The sequence below is a fragment of the Anomaloglossus baeobatrachus genome, chromosome 6 (genome assembly GCF_048569485.1).
Source record: "Anomaloglossus baeobatrachus isolate aAnoBae1 chromosome 6, aAnoBae1.hap1, whole genome shotgun sequence".
NCBI classification, from domain to species: Eukaryota; Metazoa; Chordata; class Amphibia; order Anura; family Aromobatidae; genus Anomaloglossus; species Anomaloglossus baeobatrachus.
In genome coordinates, this window is record NC_134358.1 from 486,363,574 (window position 1) to 486,385,320 (window position 21,747).

At 40.0% G+C, this 21,747-nt stretch overlaps 1 protein-coding gene and 1 pseudogene across 1 annotated transcript in view; both read left to right on the forward strand.

The window, feature by feature from the left end:
* LOC142243446 (ATP-binding cassette sub-family B member 5-like) overlaps positions 1-6,681 on the forward strand; it is a 125,930-nt pseudogene extending 119,249 nt beyond the window's left edge.
* Positions 6,682-8,836: 2,155 nt separating this feature from the next.
* Positions 8,837-21,747, forward strand: part of LOC142243445 (ATP-binding cassette sub-family B member 5-like) — a 130,410-nt gene continuing 117,499 nt past the window's right edge. The window contains exon 1 of the mRNA XM_075315384.1: positions 8,837-8,930. Within this exon, the coding sequence (XP_075171499.1) occupies positions 8,871-8,930 (60 nt within the window). The 5' untranslated portion in view covers positions 8,837-8,870. The remainder of the gene's footprint in view (positions 8,931-21,747) is intronic.

The window sequence follows — 21,747 nt, forward strand, 5'->3', positions numbered from 1 at the left end:
GTTAAACATATGGATAGCACATCTGTGTGTTGCACATGTTTTTCATGGACCTATTCACTTGTATGGAGCCGTGTGTCCATGCTGGCGGTTAAAAATGGACCTCGTCTCCTTGTGGATCACATTGACACACAGTACATGTAAAAACAAGGAGGTGTGAAGATCAACAGAGATTTTAAAGAAGACCCTTGTGAATGTGTCTCCTGTATGTGTAAAAATGGACACCACACATACCAGAAAGACAGATGAGGCCTAAGAGGCACAATAGGCCTCAATCCTTACAGGAGTGACATTTTAAACGTGTTGCAGAGAAAACCAAACTGACATAACCCAGAACAATATGTGTACTATTTCTCTGGTCTCTGTTCCTCTCATAGACACCACACCGACACTACGTTATCTCACACAGTCGCACATCAGTTTGTCGCTCGCTCAGGCGACACTGACTCACACAGAACTTTCTATTAAAGGCTTTGCTTCTTTATAACAAACTCTACTTTATGGGTCATATTTTTTCATCAAGACCTCAAGGGCACTGTCGACAGACATTATATTTTCACTTTTTGTATTTATTTATTAGATACTCCACATTCACTGACAGTAGGGCAGCCACCTTGTCCCTGAATCTTAACAGGCTCCTTATATACTCATCCATTTTTCTACTCCACACAGTTAAGTCTACCCTAAACCTACTCATAATGTGGCCTCTCTCTGCCCTCACCCAGTAATGCAGCATGTCAATGTCACTATGCTTGGTGTCCCTCAGATAGCATCAGGGCCTTTCTCAGTCCAGTCATTCCTTTGCTTATTTGTAACTATTGTAATAGTGGTGGACTAATGCTGTCATATTGCCCCTGAAGACACCAGTCGCATTGTTGTCATGTAATGTGAATAATGTTCTGTGTTTTTTGTATATGATATGTTATGTGAACTGTGATGTATTGTAATTGTGTTCCTGTGTAATGTATAATGTAAGGTATAGTGTATAGAAAGCATTGTATATGCTAATGTATTGCATAGTACTTGTTTAGGAAGACTGTAGGTAAACAACAGTTTAGATTTGGGACTAGCCCACAATGGGTGGGATAGAACCAAAGGTAAAGAGACAGTTAATTCTGGAAAGTTCAGTAGACTCAAGACTTAGCAAGCCAGAATGATGGACGTATAGTCAGTCCTCCGTGAAAGTCGCATATAGTGGGTCATGTGTGGCAACAAAGGAGAAGGAGAGGAAATAGTAGGCAAGAAAGCATGCACCTCGAGTGTTGACAAAGATCTGGAGTGTCAACGGCATTGAAACAAGAGACCGATGCACAAGCATGGTGGCCCCAAACAATAGGAAATGGTGGACAGGACTGTAGTTGGCCAGGCCTCTTAACCATCAAGGTACTGAGTTAATCTTAACTGGCATATGAACGTAATCGATGACCCAAGGAGTTTCTCTATATTTCCCTATAGACGTCTATGAGTGCAAAGCTTTAATCTGGTCATGATGGGACCAGGAGATTGATCCCATCATGAGAAGATGACACACTGTGCTGTAATACTGGGCTGAGTGGGCTTGAACTTACCAGACCAGTAAGATTTGAAGCAACTCAATGGGAACTGAGACTGTGTCTTTACATGGCTTGCAAAACTGTAATTTGCTGGAAGATATGTGCCCGCTATCTGGAGTGTGAAGTTGTTACAAAAAATTAACTTTTGAGTAAAGTGTTGTTTTAAAAGAACTGTTGGTCTCCTTGTGAGCACGAGTCATCATCATTTGGTCCTGACCGGCCGACGTCAGTGCAAATATGCGGCCTACATGGGTTCAAAGCCAACACAAGTCCACACACAAACTCAAGACTAGGTATTTCATGTAGCATGCTGGCACATTAGAGTTAATCCCTCACCCAAGGCTACACTACCGCGCCACTCTACATTGTCAACCAAAAGTTTCTTATTCTTTAGTCCAGTGTAGTCCACAAATAAAATGACACCATGGCTCTTCTTTCAGCAGACCTGCAGAAGCAAAGCATTTATACAATGCAACAAAACATATGTACTCGTACATGGCATATTGAGGAGTTCGTCGGTGAATTTGGCATGAATAAAGGGTACAAAGTGCATCAATAAGCTGCACATAAATGGTGTTTCAACAGTGTACCTTCTTACATGCTCTCAATACTCTCGTTTACATTCAAAAGTTGTAAGCCATACCTGAAGCCAAATGCTGAATTTGCTTTAGTTGTCTCCAGACTAGGCAATACTGTGTAAAATCCACCAGGAATTAGCTGTTAACAGCTAAATGCTCTATAGAGAGAAGTGAATGATAATATAGTCACCATACTTGTGATCACAAGACCGCCTGCTAAATCTGACAAATTAGTTGCATCCTGACAGTGTGCAGTATGCACAGTGAACATTGTCAGGATTTACTAATATGCACACAGCGTGACTGCAGAAATGTACCTTGAAGTCGGAAAACCCCTTTAACACTAGAAGTCCCAGAAAGTTCGAGCTCCCTCCTGAAGTCCCGAAAGATGGTCAAATGACCCTTAGTCTAAACTGAATAGAACTAAATAGAAACTAAATGGCTAAACTCAATGGAAAACAACAACCTCCTGTGGTGCGACATTAATGGCCTTAATTACAGAACAAAAGACGGTGATTATAGGATGTTAGCTAAAATCCTTCAGGTCATTCGACCCGTCTCTGGGTTCCAAAGGTAGAAATGTTAAATGACCCGTCTCTGGGACTTCTAGTGTTAAAATTTAACAAAATATGGTATTCACATATTGGTATTACCTTTTTCTGCAAAATTTTACAATATTTACTTTCTCTTTTCAGCTTTTTGACAAACAAGCAGCCAAAGGCTTGAATGTACAATGGCTAAGAAATCAGATTGGAATCGTATCCCAAGAGCCAGTGCTTTTTGACCGCAGTATTGCTGAAAATATCGCCTATGGGGACAACTCCCGAGAAGTTCCTATGGGGGAGATAGAACAAGCAGCAAAAGCTGCCAATATCCACTCCTTCATAGAAGAGCTGCCAGAGGTAAATACTATGTGATTAGGATTAGAGTATAAAATATATAACATTTCTGCATCCTTAGTCCAATATATTTATTACAATTTCTTCCATGGGACTGGGTAAAGAGACAAAAACTGCAGCCACATAAAAAATAGTTGGTTATAAAAAATAATGAATGGTCCCTAGTCTTACCCCCTTCAAACGATAAATTCTGCTAGAATGATATCTGGAGGGATATTTTAAGTCAATGCGCCTTTTTTAATGTTATTAATATACAAATGTAATAACTTACAAGGCTCATATAACAGGACCATATTATATATCACAGTGTCTGGATACAGCATATAGGTTATAGGTTGAATTTGATGGACTTATGTCTTCTTTCATCCTTAATACCAAAGGCCCGTCACACGCAGTGATATCACTAGCGATATCGCTAGCGAGCGTACCCGCCCCGTCGTTTGTGCGTCACGGGCAAATTGCTGCCCGTGGCGCACAATATCGTTTGGAGCTGTCACTTACCTGCCTAGCGACATCGCTGTGGCCGGCTAACCGCCTCCTTTCTAAGCGTCACAGCAGCGTCACTATGCGGCCGCCCAATAGAAGCGGAGGGGAGGAGATGAGCGGCCGTAACATTCCACTCACCTCCTTCCTTCCGCATTGCCGGCGGCCGCAAGTAAGCTGTAGTTCGTCGTTCCCGACGATTTTTTTAAAATGAACGACGTGTCAACGATGGACGATTTGGTGAGTATTTTCCATCGTTAACGGTCGCTCGTTGGTGTCACATGCACGGACGTCGCTAACGATGCCGGATGTGCGTCACGGAATCCGTGACCCTGGCGATATATCGTTAGATACGTCGTTAGATACGGTATTAGGGGAAAAATTCCTTCCTGATATTGCACATATTGTAGAATACTATGCTGCGCTATTAATGTTTGCGTGGCTGTAGTCATGTTGGTGGCTGCTTCATTTGCACAGTTATGCAGTTAACAACACAATCATAATCCCAAACATACATATGTACACAGCCATCGAGCTCGTGTGTGGCCTATGCGGCACATGAAAAGGTTTCTTTGACTGAGTAGATAGAAGGATCACTAGGACATGACATAGCAGCCCACAAGAAAACTGTTACTCAATGGCTCTTGAAGTAGCTTGACATGTGTTGTAGAGCACAGGGTTTCCACTGTGTGCTCAGTGTAAAATCTTTTTTGGCCCCTGTAATATACACACTTCTTAGCACATGACGTGGGTGTGTCTGCAAGGGTTAATTTATCTCCTCCCACTCTAACCTCTATTGAAGGCTATAAAATGAGCATGAATCACATCCCAAACACAGGGGGAGAATAAAATGAATTATAGATCACAATCAGCACAGACCGGCCGCCATATTTGAACAGCTTCTTTCCTAGATGGCCTAGATTGAAATATTAAAATTGTTGTGTTGTAATTGGACTGTGATCTAATTGGGCAACTTTCTTGCATATTAACTCCCCTGCCTCCCCTACTCCTCTCTATACAGTAAATGGGAACTATTTGCCCTGGTTATTGGCAATTTGCTAATACTTTAAAGCTCTGAGTCCCAGGAGCTGAGGTGCCGTGTATAACACCTCCAGTGAAAGCTCCTTTGCTCTTGCAATTCTGGTAAATCCAGTTTGTCTTTTTGTCACTAAATATAACTTTGTTTATACATTTCCTTCACAGCCACATACTAGATCTGTGTGGATCCTCATATCCCTCCTTAGCGCCATCAGGTTTGTAAGCAGTCGACCGAGCACCAGTGTAACCACTTAAAGGTGGCTTGTTAAAAATACATCCCAGATGATTCACATTTCCGATCCTTTAAGAATATTATCAATACAAAAATGATGGCAAATGGCATAGTGAGAATTTCTGTCCTTAGTTTTGTGTAAAGATTCATGAAGGCCTCCAGAATTCACCAAAGCATTACTCCTGTAGGAAGGCACACGTCTACATTAGACTAGTTGGCACTGGTTATATTGTCACGTAATACCTTCTTTAAATGCCATTTCCTCCTCTAGGAACAATCCCACAAATGTCATTCTTTTGTAAGAAAACCTTTGCATTCCTCCATGAAACTGAGAGAAGAGATTGGGCCCATATATTCCTATGATACTTTGAGGGACTGCACAGATCTGTAGTATGGTCATGAGTGTAATGTAAGCCCTTGTTGAGTGGTTAAAATGTTGTTTCCTATATATTGTACATTCATTCTTCAGAAATATAACACATCGGTTGGAGGTAAAGGCACTCAGCTGTCTGGAGGTCAGAAGCAGAGAATCGCTATTGCCCGAGCACTTATACGTTCTCCAAAAGTCCTGCTGCTTGATGAAGCCACCTCAGCCCTGGATAATGAAAGTGAAAAGGTGAGGGAGAAACATTTTCTATTACAACTTTTTGCCTTAAAGGCTATCTGTCAGATATTTTTTGCTATGTAATCTGAGTACAGCATGAGGTAGGGGTTATAACACTGAATTCAGTGATGCATCATTTATTAGACTGTGTACTGTTGTTTCCACAAAATGAATCTTTTATCACCATGAGGTAATCACTGCCAGGACTGCTAGACCATCCACGCCCCCATCTGTGAGAAGCAGCTCACTGTCAATAGACGATATACACAGAGTGCTGAAGTGTGGGTGTGGTTTGGTTACTGAGCTCTGCTACATGCTATATCTAAGAATGCTGTGTCACAACTGCTGCACTCAGTAAACTCACACATGATTGGAATCAGGGTCTCTTTTACTACATTATGCTGCTGTCAGATGGGGTAGCAAAAATCTAGAGTCCCTTAAACCCGGTTTGAACAGTAATATCGTTGGATGTTAGAGAATAGGGTCATTATTGATTACTTCTTTTGGTTAAACTTTGACCTTATCTTTTTTGTCACAATCAGGTTGTACAACAAGCGCTAGATCAAGCGCGGAAAGGAAGAACTTGTATTATTATTGCTCATAGACTGTCCACCGTCCAAAATGCAGATCTCATTATTGTTATGAAGAACGGGAAAGTTATAGAAAAGGGAACTCACCAACAACTTCTCACTAACCGAGGGGAGTATTATGAACTTGTGAATGCACAGACTATAACTTAAGGTGTAATAACTGGAGGGTAAAGTCTGGAGACAGAATCAGATGCACACTATTGTGGTGTGAAACGTCAACTCCTGAAGTTGTGAATGCGAGAAGGCTGCTCAATACAACGGCATAAAGAAGAGCAAACATCGGTATAAACAGGACGAGCTGCTGAGTCTTACAAATTCCAGTTTGGGTTTAAGGTCTCTATAATGAGTGTGGTGACCCCGCTGAGACTCAACTGTTTAACATCTTTATTTATTGGAAATGATCAAGAAGTGCGGATATACAACTGCATGAATAAGGCAAACCGCTCTGTCCTAAACTAATGTTTGGTAGGGAAAGGGCAATAGAGATAGATAGATAGATAGACAGACAGACAGACAGACAGATTTTCAGATAAGTATATGCATTTTTTTAAATAAACACAAATAGACATTATTTCGTTTGATTTCTTTTATATTGTTTGATCCGAAAATATGTATCATAAAAGACATAATGTAATATCTCATGTAGAAAACCATTCTTATTTATGGAATGACTGTTTGGTAACATTTTAAATAAATGTTTATTTTTTGTGTCATTTTAAAAACAATCAGTTGTGATTAATTTCTTAATCTTTATTGAGTCTTTAATAATGAGTGCCACATTTCCTGCAGAGACAGAGTTTATAGAGAATTCCTAGCTCAAATTTTATGGTATTTAAATAGTATAGAATTTACCCTCATGCGCCATTATTGTCTGATAGATGAGGTTCCCACATTTGGGGTCCACACTTATCTTGATAACGAGATCTCTCTATGGCCTCATCACGGAGAGGTCACCACACATGTATTGTGATCTCCATTCACTTATTTGGGAGTTTCTCAATACAACTGTGGAAGGGTCCTTGCCAGTTTCCGGAACTCCATTTGAAGTAGAGCGGTAAGGAGAACCGTGTTCTAATTGGCCAAACAACACCTTCCCGAGAGGTGCAAGGTTCAAAGGTCAAAATTGCTTCTATCTGACAATTATAACATTTCCAGGGAATGAGCCATAAATGATCAAAATGGGGAAACGGTGATGAAAATCCAGCTGCCTTTATAGGGAACTTGGGAGCGTACTGCATACTATTTAAATACGATTTTATTACCGTAGTTAGCTGTTAGCTATATATAAACAGTATGCCAGAAGCTTAGTGGCAGCAAAGAATTTTATAATCTTTGTGCCTTGCTTTGGGATTTAGACTTCTCTTTTAGCCAAATTGATCACTACACTAGAAAATGGCAATTCACAGATCACAGAAAGATAACCTGATATTCAAAACAATCTAAATCATAGATTTTAGCGATAGAATTCACCAAACAATAGTCAAGAAAGATACACTGTCCATTGTTCGTCAAAGTCCGTATTGTCATTATAAGGGCCTTTACCCAAACCCTCGGACTATCATTAACGATAACCGTCACAGGTTGTAATAGGAGTCAGATCTATTTCTCAGTTAAGCCACAAGTCCTACACTATAGTCTGCTGGTAATTCCCTGCACCCACAAGCTATTCCGGCTGCCTCCGTCTTTTAGAGCCCAGCTCAAGTACCTTCTGTACCCTTATGTAGGCATCCAGCTGTCTCGATCCACTATCCTTCTAATTAGGCCTCCTTACTCTTCAGCTCACACAGTCGACTTTCCTTAAATTAAGCCATGCTAGCCTTGGTGCTCTCCTGAGTGCTAATGTCCCCTTAATAGAGCTTTCCTGGCTTGGCTGCTCTCCTAAGCACCAATGTCCCGTTAAATGTGCCTTCCTGCACTTCTGAGCACTAACCTTTTAATTTAGCATTCCTAGCCTCCCTGCACTTCTGAGCGCTAAGATCCCTTTAATTATGCTTTCCTGGCCAGACTGCTCTCCTAAGTGCTAGTGTGCCTTTAAGTAGGCCTCCTAACTTCAACTACTCACCTCGAAGTAGCCCAAAACCTGTATAGTTCTACAGTCCTTTAATTGGGATTTGTGGTCTGGGCTAAAAATCTTGTCCTTCTTCTCTCACATTCCCTTAGATGTGACTTTAAGCTAATTCAGCTAACACTGCGTGTCTGACCTGCCACAAGTCTAGAAGGTGACTCGTCCTCTGCCTTGGCCTTAGGAGTTTTTTATATTTTTTAACTGTGACACAGCAGGTGACATGTCCTTGTCCATCCCTACTCACTATTTCCCCGAAAACTCATTCTCTTGTTTCAGTTCCTGTGAAATTTTCATTAGTTCCTACACTTTTATCTCTGGCCAGCAGATGGCGATATTTGTTCACACAGGTTCCACTGTACATTTCTGATGTGTGAATCGATACACAAGTCTCACTCACTTACATTAGGACAGAAACCAGACTTCTGTCCCTGGCTTAGTGTTATATATATATATATATATATATATATATATATATATATATATATATATATATATATATATATATATATATAACCTTGGATGTACAGTTTAATGTGACCTATGATGATTTTAATATATACCTAATAATTTGGGATTTTAGTTCTGGTTCTACTTGAATTTCTGCTTAATGTGTGTCATAGTGTAATTTAAATGATGTCAAACAGCAGTACAGGAGCTGTGTCACCCTGAGAGCTGTGCCACTTATTTGCTTTTGGATTATGAAGATGAATCAGAGCCACGTGCTGACTTTTGGTAAATGAAATTGGACTCCAGAGCACAGCTCCTCCTTTCTTTTCTGTCTGACTGCTGAAGTCTCACACACTCCAGGGAAAGTAAACTCTAGACATCAGGATGGCTGCTAACCGGAGGTCGAGAATGAGGAGAAGAAGGGGACGCACCGTGCATTCAGGGGTAAGAAAACGGCAATTCAGAAGTTAAATTATGTGTTATGTCTGCCAGCTTCAATAATGGCAGAAAGCAGCAGTGAGAAATATGATGCAATGATTTGGCAATTTCCTGTACAGGGATACAGCAATGTCTACGAGGATGAATTGGCTCAGAAGTTGTCATCCAGTTCTTACGAAGAGCTACAGTAATAGATGTCTACTATCGATCTCTGACATTGCAAATACTAATCTCCTGTCTCCCTAGAACTGTGTTTTGTTACTTTTGTTTGAACTTGTTTTACAATTGTTTGCTTGTCTCATGATTACTACTTACAGGTGCATTTCAATAAATTAGAATATCATCAAAAAGTTAATTTATTTCAGTAATTCAATACAAAAAGGGAAACACATATATTATATAAAGTCATTACACATCAGAGTGATCTATTTCAAGTGTTTAGTTCTATTAATGTTGATGATTATGGCTTACAGCCAATGAAAACCCAAAAGTTATTATCTCAGAAAGTTAGAATATTATATAAGACCAACTGAAAAAATGCACTCAATACTTGGTCAGGGTTCCTTTTGCATTAATTACTGCATTAATGAGGCGTGGCATGGAAGTGATCAGCCTGTGGCACTGCTGAGGTGTTATGGAAGCCCAGGTTGCTTTGATAGCAGCCTTAAGCTCCTCTGCAGTGTTGGGTCTGGTGTCTCTTATCTTCCTCTTGACAATATCCCATAAATTCTCTGTGGGGTTTAGGTCAGGCAAGTTTGCTGGCCAATTAAGCACAGTGATACTGTGGTTATTAAACCAGGTATTGGTACTTTTGGCAGTGTGGACAGGTGCCAAGTCCTGTTGGAAAAATAAATTTCCATCTCCAAAAAGATTGTCAGCAGAGGGAAGCATGAAATACTCTAAAATTTCCCAGTAGATGTCTGTGCTGACTTTGGTCTTGATAAAACACAGTGGACCTACACCAGCAGATGACTTGGCTCCCCAAACCATCACTGATTGTGGAAACTTCACACTAGACCTCAGCAGCTTGGATTGTGGCCTCTCCACTCTTCCTCCAGACTCTGGGACCTTGACTTCCAAATGAAATGCAACATTTACTTTCATCTGAAAACAACACCTTGGACCACTGAGCAGCAGTGTAGTCTTTCTCTCCTTGGTCCAGATAAGACCATGCTTCTGACGTTGTCTATTGGTCATGAGTGGCTTGACACAAGGAATGTGACAGTTATAACCCATGTCCTCAATACATCTGTATGTGGTGGCTCTTGAAGCTCTTACTCCAGCAGCAGTCCACTCCTTGTGAATCACCCCAAATCTTTGAATGGCCTTTTCTTAACAATCCTATCAAGGCTGCAGTTACCTTGTGCACCTTTTTCTATCACACTGTTTCTTTCCACTCAACTTTCCATTAATATGCTTGGATACAGCACTCTGACATTTTGTGCTTACCCTCCTTGTGGAGTGTGTCAATGACTGCATTCTGGACATCTGTCAAGTCAGCAGTCTTCCCCATGATTGTGTAGCCTACTGAACCAGACTAAGGGACTATTTGAAACACTTAGGAAGTATTTTCCGGTGCTTTGTGGTAATTATTCTGATTTTCTGAGATAATGACTTTTGGATTTTCATTGTCTGTAAGCCATAATCATCAACATTAACAGAAATAAACACTTGAAATAGATCACTCTGTGTGTAATGACTATATAATATGTTTCCCTTTTTGAATTGAATTACTGAAATAAATTAACTTCTTGATTATATTCTAATTTATTGAGATGCACTTGTGTATCCATGGCTACGACCACTAGCAACTAACTAAATAATTGACTGTCACTGTGAGTAGTTGTAACCATGGATACCTAAGCTGCAATGCCCTGCACATGAAGTCAACGACATAGCTAAACAGAAGATCTATACTATATTTCTAATTGGAGGTATTTGCTAATATTATTATCACACCTACAACATACTAGTATAAGATCTTGGAGATAGGAATACCCCTTTAAATTTCCGAATCCCAGACTGTCTCTGTTTTTCATGCTCTGTCTGGATGGCTAGTGAGTAGCCAATTTTTGGCGGCAGCGGTTACGAGACTATACTGTATTGACAAGAGATTGGTGAAATAAATATTACCAATTTCTTAGTATTCACAATTCTGAGTGTTATTTTGGACTGTCACTAAAACATTAAGGCTCAAAAAGAATTGTGTATAGGGTTAAATTAAGCCATATTGGAGAATAGCCTTTCATTTTCTTTTTCTAATTCTACTATAAAACATTCATAATGATAATATAATATAATAAATAAATACAACTTCAAAACAATAAGAAAAAGTAAAAAAAAATATAGTGAATATTTGGACATCACTACACATGATCTCCTCACTTCCCCCTTGAAATGTGCAGGGCGAGAGGCCAGAAGAAGCATTAACTAGAAATGTAAAGATTTCCTTGAAGTGTCTGAGTGAGGGTTGCCTGATGGCCCTCCAATCTGTATGAGGGAGGGCCACCTGATGGCCTTCCAAAATGTATGAGTGAAGGCTACCTGAAGGAGCTCCAAAATGTCTGAAGGAGGGCTGCCTTTTAGTCTTTCAAAATTTATGAGTAAGGGCCTCCTGATGGCCCTCCATAATGTATGAATGAGGGCCCCCTGATAGCGTTCCAAAATGTATGAGTGAGGGATGTCTGATGGCCCTCCAAAATGTATAAGTAAGGGTTGCCTGATGGCCCTCTTATAATTATGCATGAGGGCCGCCTGATGGCCTTCTAAAAACTGGCAGCAATGGCCCCATGATGGCCCTGTTTATATGGTGTAGAAGAAGGACATAGAGGACAAGAGAAAGAAGAAACCATGAACCGTACATCTTTTTTTAGGTGATTTGGCTTTATGTCCCACTGCTCTCATCCGGTGGGGTGAGAAGCCTGGCCCAGTCCAGGCATTGTTCATTTTGAGAACAGTAAAGGCTGCTTTACACACAACGATATCGCTAGCGATCTTGTTAGCGATGTGACATGCCCAGATCGTTGTTGCGATTTACCGAGATCGCTCATCTGTTGTTTTGTAGCAGTCACACGTACTCATCTCACAAACTACGCTACATCGTTCAGCGATATATTGTTTGACCAAGGTGGTCGTATGGATGTTGTTCGTCGTTGGCTGGGTGTCAAACGTAGCAATATGTCTGTTGCGTTCCAAATGACGAACAATATTTTGAAACTGAACGACGTGTCAACGATCAACGATTTTCACCCTATTTGCGATCGTTCAGAGTCGCACGTAGGTGTCACACGCAATGACGTCACTAACGATGACGGAAGTGCGTCACGAAAACCGTGACCCCGACGACATATAGTCAGATAAATCGTGTAAAGCGGCCTTTAGCCTGTCAGCATTTTCAGTTGATGGATTCGCCCATCTTTGTGCTCCTTCTTCTCTAGCCGCGGTGCATGACGGGTCCGACGTCATACACACTCGCCGCCATTCAGGTCCTGAGCAGGCTCACTTTGATCTGCCCTGAGCAGGGTAGATCAAAGTATTGTAGTGCGCCTGCGCAGGACCGGCGAGTGTGTATGACGTAGCCGCAACATGCACCCAGGCTTCAGAAAGAGGACAAAGATGGCCAAAAGAGGAGGCGCCGGCACCAGACAACGGAGACGCCCATAAGGTCCACCGCGTGACCGTTAGGTAAGTATTATAAAGTGTGTTTTATGTTATACCCCCGGCGTGGGCTCTTTTATACAGCATGTTAGAATGCTGTATATAAGAGTCCGGTTGTGGTGGCCGCAGCTTATAGGCCAAAAACGTGGTGACAGGTTCCCTTTCAACAGGACGTGCCATTACCAGACCACATGTGTGAGCTATGCTCCCTGCACTGCTCCCACACGTGGTCTGGTAATGGTACTTGCTTAGATCTGGTATATTGCCTACTGAGACTGGGATGAGGAATTTACTTGGGTGAACGCATTGTCAGAAGTGCTTAATATTATGCAGTACACACTGTGAAAACTTACTTGTGCTGTGGTAGTTTTTTTTTTGTTATTAAATATATATATACACACACACACACACACTGTATATATATATATATATAATATATATATATATATATATATATATATACTGTATGAATATACTTAGATCTAGATTACCTATTTTAAGTTTCTTCTCATAGATAGTGTGTGAAAATTCCCAGCCTTTCTACATACTTTAACAGTTATACATACAGTAGCTCTCTTCACACAACAATTTTGAAAAATTCAAGCCATTTTCCAGCCTTACTGCCACCTAGTGGTTCTCTCCTATCCCCATATGATTATGTAGAATACCTTGCATTTTGAACATTACAAGTGCATCTCAATAAATTAGAATATCATCAAAAAGTTAATTTATTTCAGTAATTCAATACAAAAAGGAAACACATATATTATATAGAGTCATTACAAACAGAGTGATCTATGTTAAGTGTTTACTTCTGTTAATGTTGATGATTATGGCTTACAGCCAATGAAAACCCCAAAGTCATTATCTCAGAAAATTAGAATATTATATAAGACCAACTGATGATATTCTAATTTATTGAAATGCACTTGTATACAAACACCTGAGCATATATTGCAGTGGATTTGAATTAGTGAAATATTATTTTCGGGTGCCCATGAATTAATTTTTAAATCAGTTCATCTAATAATATTTTTATAACTATTCTTTTGCTATCCCTGGGTCGGATTTTGTATGTTATTATGTACTTATATTATTATGTACTTATGTACTTGAGTATCAAGCAGTGCCGAGCACGCTCACTCATTACTAGTGCCAACCAATTATTTTTTTAATCAGTTCATCCAGTAACATTTATGATACTATCTTTTGCTATCTCATAGATTTCATGTTATTATGTAACATGTTTTTTTTTTATAAACTAATATAGCCAAAAGGCTTGGGAGTAATTTAAACTCCTTCCTTTTTATTATGATACATGTACTAGCCATATGTTACTAGTATCCATAGTTCAAATTGTCTCTCCAGGAAAGGAGACAAACTCTAGTGCCACCTATTGGAAGTAGCAATCCTAAAAGTCACAAGTGGCCTTTTAACAAGCCTTTTCATATGACCTAGGATATATGCCAGATCAGAATCCCAATTTGTAGACACTGTGTTTCGGGGTGATTGCTCCTCATCAGTGCAAAGTGTGGGTAACTGATCTGGCTTATGAGAAGCTTTGTGGGGATCACGGGGAAGACTATTCTCCTTTCGGAGACCTGAGAAACCAGTCTGGCTGTCAGTGGCGAGGCCACTTGTGACTTTTAGGATTGCTACTTCCAATAGGTGGCGCTAGAGTTTGTCTCCTTTCCTGTAGAGACAATTTGAATAATTGCAGTTATAAGTCCCCTCACCACTGACAGCCAGACTGGTTTGTCAGGTCTCCGTAAGGAGAGTAGTATCCATAGTGTATCATATCCCTATTGATTTTTTCCCTTTTTTGACTCATGTATATTTTATCTATATGAACAATAAAGATCAACTGTTTTAGAAATGTAACATTGGGTCTGTGCATCTGAAGATCTGAACGACCTTGTCCGTGATTTAGATTTGTCTAAAGACTCTAAACAATAATCAGAGCTTCATAGTTCCAGGCTCATAGGATGGAATGTTTTCCGCGAAGACATGATAATATGCAGGTATAATAGCCAAGTGATTTTAAAAACTATTTCTCTGAAGAAAAAGGCGTAGTTTTTTGTAATAATGTTTGTTTTGTCATAGATGCCCTTGGACATCAGCACTGGGTAGATGAGTCGTGATTGTTCTTAGACACACCAAAAGTAAATTTGAAGGCCATTTTTTTGCATAACTGTAATATCCTTCAGACAGTATTTGTTGTGTATACTGCTGATATGAAAGAGACATACGAAAACATGAAACTACTGTTGGTAAAAATTTAGTATGAAAAATATAACTGGAATATCTGTGGAGCTTTGAAGGTGATTCCTTTAGGCCGGGGCCACATGGGGATCTACTGCGATACTCACATGACACTCGGCTCACGCTGGCAGCACGCACAGCAGGAGCCGAGTGTCATGCGAGTATCACTGCGATTGAGGTCCGATCGTGCGATCGGACAAAAGCTGCGGGGCGGGCTGGCACTGAGGAGGGGCGGGCCGGCTCTGCGGAGGGGAGGGCCGACGCTGCAGAGGGAAGGGAGGGATTTATCTCCCTCTCTCCTCCCTTGTAGGCTATTGCCATTCTCGCTCTGCACTCGCAGTACACCGGAGTATTGCGAGTGCAGTGCGGTTTTTCTCTTGCCCCATAGACTTGAATGGGTGCGAGAGAAACCAGGATCGCATTGCACCCACAGCATGCTGCAACTATTTTCTCGGTCCGATTAGGGCTGAGAAAATAATTGCTCATGGGTGCTGGCACATAGGCTAATATTGGTCTGAGTGGAATGCAATGTTTTATCGCATTCCACTCTCTCCAATTTTCATGGCATGTGTCTTAGGCCTCATTGTTTGGATTGCAACTTCGAAACACTAAAGTCTGCTTGTTTCTTATGTTAATTAATGGAATTGCTGGAGTAGGAAGTCTCACTTTATTAGAAAACAATGGCCTAAACATGAATATCTTCTTCCTGGGCAAAAAATTTGTCAAATATACCTTTAGTGAATCCTGAAAAATTATATTTTCTTCCACTACATATTCCACTGCATAGCTAGGATTAATGAAACAATTCTTAAAAGCATTTGATAAAAATTATACATTTATACATTCGAAATCTAAATTTCCAAAGTTAATGATGCAAAACTTGTCACACGGTGTCTGGCTCAAAACTCGCCAAGTGTCAGGACTACATCTGATGCTGTTCCCACAGCAGAGTCGAATACTCCACATGATGCTACTTTTGAGTTGCACAAAGGGGCTCGGGAGTTGACCAGCTGTGCTCTTGTTAGTAACTGGGCTTTCAGGAGTTAAGTTCTGCGAGCCTGTGGATTACGGCTTGAGTCACATGTTGCAGGAGACTTATCACAGTCGCCTCCGCCCTTTATAAGATGGTGGAGCCTGTTCTCCCATGCCGATGATAGCTTTATGTGATCCTGGTCCTTGTGCTATGATATTGTGTTGCTGGTGAACCTCTGTGTGCTGTTTGGTGTATTGTGGAAATACTCTTGTCTGATTATTTCCTCCCTTACTTTAGTTTCCTCCTGATCACATATTGTCTATACCTCTGTGAGTAATTGCTGGAAGTTTGAATTTTGTATTTTCCCTTATCTGTTTATTTGTATGGGATTAATCACTTCTGTCCCGGCCCTCTTCTGGGTGTAGGGAGGGGGGCCACTAGACCAAGGATGTTCAGGAGCTAGGGTAAAGAAGGCAACTCAAACATCGTCACCTCAGACCTAGCTTTGGGATCAAGGTCAATTAGAGTTCCCCTAGCCTGAGGGCCAATTTAGTCTTCCCTGTTGCTAGTGATCCAGTCACACCCTGTGACAAAACTGAAAGAAGACATTTTTATAGGGCAACAAATAAGATTGGTGATGGACAATGGAGAGCTTCAGGAACTGTTAACTCCATTGAAAAAAGCACCCTGGCTTTCCTTGAAAATATCTCCTTCTTTTCTCGGAAATCATAAGCAAAAACTACGATGATATAGTGAGTAATCTTGTGAAATCATACCAAGCTACAGGATGCAACATCGCCTTAAAACTTCACTTTTTGGACTTGAACGTGGACGTCCTCCCAGAAAATCTTGGTGCTGTAAATTACCAGGATGGGGAGCGTTTTTATCAGCAAATTTCTACAATGGAACAGCGGTACCAAGGCAAGTGGAGCCCTGGTATGCTGGTTGTCAATTGCTGGACTATGAAGAGATACATCATGAAAACAAAATATCCCCATAAGTGATCAAAATTTTCTAAGGAAGTTGTATTTCATATAATGCTGACTACATAAGTATTATTTTTAAATATTTACATAAAACTTGAAATGTGTGTCACAAAAAAACCCTGCCTGATGAGAGTAAAAGTGTTTTTTTTAAAGAACTATTAATAAAAAAGCAAGTGTATATAAAAAAAAGTACCTTTCCTTTTAGCCGACACCATTGTTGTGTATGATCTGCATAACCATATCAGGGGAGCACCACAGCCCTCCACCTTTTCCTTCCTGCTTATACCATTCCACACACAGAGCGCTTCTTTCATTTTGTATTTCACGATGATTGGTAGAAAATGGAGCCAGCAGCCCATCCTCTTCCAATGTATTCAACACTGTCAGCATCCTGTGGATGTAAATAATGATGATATCAGGCAGCAGTGGCGGTGGCCAGGCAGTGGGGGAGGCACGGCGTGGCCTGCAGTCCACCATTTTCAGCCCTCCAGTTGTCTCAGTCCTAGGGTCGGACTGGAACAGCTAGAGGGCCGAATGTGGCCTACGGGCCCGCCCTGTATTAGAGTCAACCATTATTTGAGACATCAGTGGTTAGAAATTGGGGGAATATGAGCTTTATAGACAATCGGTAATTTTACAATGTATTATATTACATTACGGGAGTATTTTGTATAAATCAATAAAGTGATCACTGATTAAAGTTCTGTAACGAGACCAATAAAAAATGTATAAACAATTGAAAAATATTTTTTTTTATGTTATAAATTTTCAAGAAAGATAAATAAAATCAAAAGAACACATTTGTTATTGCCATGTGTCTAGTTGTCCAAACTATAAAAAAAACAAAATATTTATGCCCTATGGTGAAGAGCAAAATTTTAAACTATTTTCTGAAATAGCAGAATCACTGATACTTGGGCAGTTCGCATGTAAAAAAAATGTAATTAAAAAGAAATGATAAAGTAACATCAACCCTAAAATCTACCCACTAAAAAAAACAGCCTCTGTTCAATTTGATCACCCAAAAACTGAAAATAGACTAAAAAGTTATAACTCTTTGAAGGTAACAGAAAAAAATCAAAAAAACAAATAGGGGTCCGCTGAGACTTTGTTGCCAAAAGATCTGCATAAAATTTGAATTCGACCCTACTAAGTGGAGTTGCAAACTATGCAAGATTTAATTTATGGAGTGTGTCATTATTTTGCACAAATTGGTTTGATTAACTTTAGTAAAATGAAATCTGCAGTGAGATTGGGTGCTGTGGGTAGCAGACTTTACATATATTTGGGGACAGACCTGTCAGTCATGGGGAGTCATGTTAAGCAGCCCCTTAGACTAGTCAACTGAGCTGCATATCTCGCGGCCACTTTGGCTTTTCAGATTGATACACACATGTTTGCCTAAACAGAGCAGTTTTCTGATACATTCTGCCCATAGTTTGGGTATATGTAAGTTTGTCATGCATGTTTAGTCTATTTTAATCTGGTCTACTTTCAGAACAGTCTTACAGTTATGGTTTTCCTGCTCATCCTTGTGTAAGGTATGAATTTACTTTGGATAAGAATCAAACATGATATATGGGAAAAAGAAAATGTTGTGGCTGTAAAATGAGAATATAATCTATGCACCCTTTCTCAAATAAAACTATGTAATTATTATAAAAGCCTACAAGAGGCAAGGATCAGCCAGAAGACTATTGTGCTAATATACAAGAGGCTGGAGATAGTCGATAAAGTAGAAGTTGCGTCAACAGATTAGCACTACAGCATCCCGGTCCAGCAACCAAGTTGGTAGACCATGGCTTCCAGACCAGAGTTTTGCGGATGCCTTCTTATCTGCAGACATCTAAGATGTTTCTTCTGATTAGGAGACCTGGCTCAATGTCATGTGTGTGTCATGCCACAATGATGACGTTTAGACGGAGAATGCTAGTAGATAGGAGGAGGTTCGCAAGACTCACGTCTGGCTACCCCAGACTACTGGTATATCTGCTGGGCCAGGCTCCATCAATTTTTTTGCTCACTCTAGTGGAGTGTGCTTGATATATGTGTACTCTGGGGTGTAGGATAACACAAGTATAAGTGGTCTTTTTTGTATGAATTCTTTAACATCCTATGTATAAAATGTCTTCATACTTTGAATATTGTGCCATATAATTATTCAAATTATTACAGTGTGACCAAGAAAATCTTTTTATAGAGGCTAAGCTGCACAGGATTTCCATTGGAACCTGTTAATGCAGCAGTTCTCACAGACTGCATAGCTTCCCTGTCCATACAATGACCACAAGTAGAAGAGCGTGTAACCACAGCGGTCTATCAGCCTCCTCCAGAACATAAGCAGCTTTCCCCTGTGTGGTCTTTTTGTAATTTCATTAACTTTCCTCCAGGAGAAAGAAATCTTTGGGATAACATGTGAACAGATTATTATATACAGAAGATCTCCACAAGCAGAAATGACCTGAAACAACCTTTAACCTGTTAAAAAAGGGATTGAAAAACTCTTTTTCAGTGTAATGTAACACTAAAAATCTGGCACATACAGTATGTACTGAAAAGGGGAAAAGTGCCTATTTTTCATGAAACCTACTAAAAGCCTAACTGGTTGGGCTAAATTGGTGATTCTAGGAATGTACTTCTGCTATTCACTACCAGAGTAAGGCGGCATTCTCACATCCACGTAAGATGTGCGGCTGCTGTCTTATTTTTTATCGGATGGCACTCAGATTCATGGAGTTTCAGATCAATTCATGCAACAGCAAAAATGAGGGATCCAAGTATGAGAAAGTGACACTCAGAGCGTCGTATTCTGATCTGATGTTGAGAATCAGAACATGGATTCTCTCAGTAAATCTGTGTGCTCTGTGTGCTGTCTGAAAAGAAGTCGAGCAGCGCACAGACATTCAAATGGATGTGTGAATGAACCCCAAAGATGATACAAACATTGTCTTCTATAAGTATCCAGGGCCATGTTATTGAAGTTGCTGTTATATTGTTGCTAGTGATGGGCGTACCAGGACTATAAAAGTCCAGATCCGTAAGGGTTCAAAATAATCTGAGCACCGACCCCAGGCCTGGAGTTCCCAGGGAACTCCAGGTAACAATCCGGATCCAGCCACCAGGTATTAAAACAATTTTTTAAAAAAAAGAAAGAAAATAAGAATAAAACAAGCACTTCATACTTACCGGTATCTGCACAGCTGTACAATGCTTCCGAGGCCGCTCACTCTACTTCCGGGGCCACTCATTATCTTCATGCATATGCACTACTTCCCCGCCTCCTGGCAGTCACTCTGCGGCTCTGCTTGGTTGCAGTCAGACAGCGGCCTCAGCCTGTATGACAGCGTGTCTGACTGCAACCAATCAGAGATGCTGTGTGTGCAGCTATATTGGTGTAAAAATAAATAAATAAAAATTGGTTGTTGTACACCAGGTTTGAAAAAGGTATATCAAACCAATAAAGCTACAGAAATACATCAATAATTTAAAATCTTAATTTTTATTAAACAATATTTATATTAAAAGAAATTATCGCTACAGCATAATGCAGAAAAAGTGCTAAGTGCTGTGTTAGGATCACGCCTCCCGAAGAAGCAGTGGCGAAACATGTTGGGGTGACGGGACGTGGACTGCAGTAATCTCATACAGGTATATGCCTTTCTTTGCTTTTCCCATATTCCTTTAACTTTATATGAATGGGTCATTTAACTACTATCAGGGCTGAGCTAGATTATCGGCATACCTTTCTACTTAAATGGAGGTGGTATCTTTCAGTGATCCTAACACGGCACTTAGCACTTTTTCTGCATTATGCTGTAGCGATCTGACAACATATGCTGCTGATACCTATAAGCATTATTCACTTTATAATTTTTATTTGTGATTCTGAAAGTTATCAGCACTATATTTATTATAAATTTACACACACATACTACATTCTATTTATTAATTCAAGCACTAAGCACTTTGCATGGTTTTTGTTTATTTATTTGAATGTTGTATTTTGTTTGATGTTATGGATCACTGTTACTTCAAACCACCATGCTTTATACTTCTTGTCCACGTTTCTGGATGTTATAATGTGGTATTATCTTATATGAATTTTTACAACTTTTAATATAAATATTGTTTAATAAAAATTAAGATTTTAAATTATTGATGTATTTCTGTAGCTTTGGTTTGATATACCTTTTTCAAACCTGGTGTACAATTATAATTTTGAAGCTTCACCACTAATGTGGGGAAATAATACTGATTGGGCAAGCTTTTGTGTATAAATAAAAATTTGTGTAGGATGCCCCCATATTATGATACCCAGCCATGATAAAGCATACAACTACAGGGTGCAGCCCCCCAGCCATGCGTTTATCTTGGCTGTGTATCAAAATAAAAAGAACTGCATGTACTTTTTTTTTTTTTTAAATATTTAAATAAATTATTTTAAAGAACAGCATGTGGCCCCCCCCCAACTTTGCTACTCAGCTATGATAAAGCCAACAGTTGGGAGCTGCTATTCTCGGGCTGGGGAAGAGCATGGTTATTGGGGCATCCCAGCCCAAAAATAGCAGCCTGCAGCTTTGTGGATTGTTGCATCCATAGATGCAACAATCCCAGAACTTTACCCAGCTCATCCTGATTGCCCTGGTGCTGTGGCAATCAGAGTAATAAGGGTTTAACAACAGCTCTCAGCTGCTACTACGTCCTAGATTAGTAATGAGAGGCATCTATAAGACCCCTATTACTAATCTGTAAGTGAAAAGAAATAAACACAAACACAGAGAAAATCCTTTATTTGAAATAAAATACAAAAAAATACCCTCTTTCATCCCTTTATTAACCCCTCAAACACCCAGGTCCGATGTAATCCCCACGAGGTCCCACTATGATTACAGCTTTGGTACATCTGAAATGAGAGCATGTTGGCATAGAATATGACCACCCACTG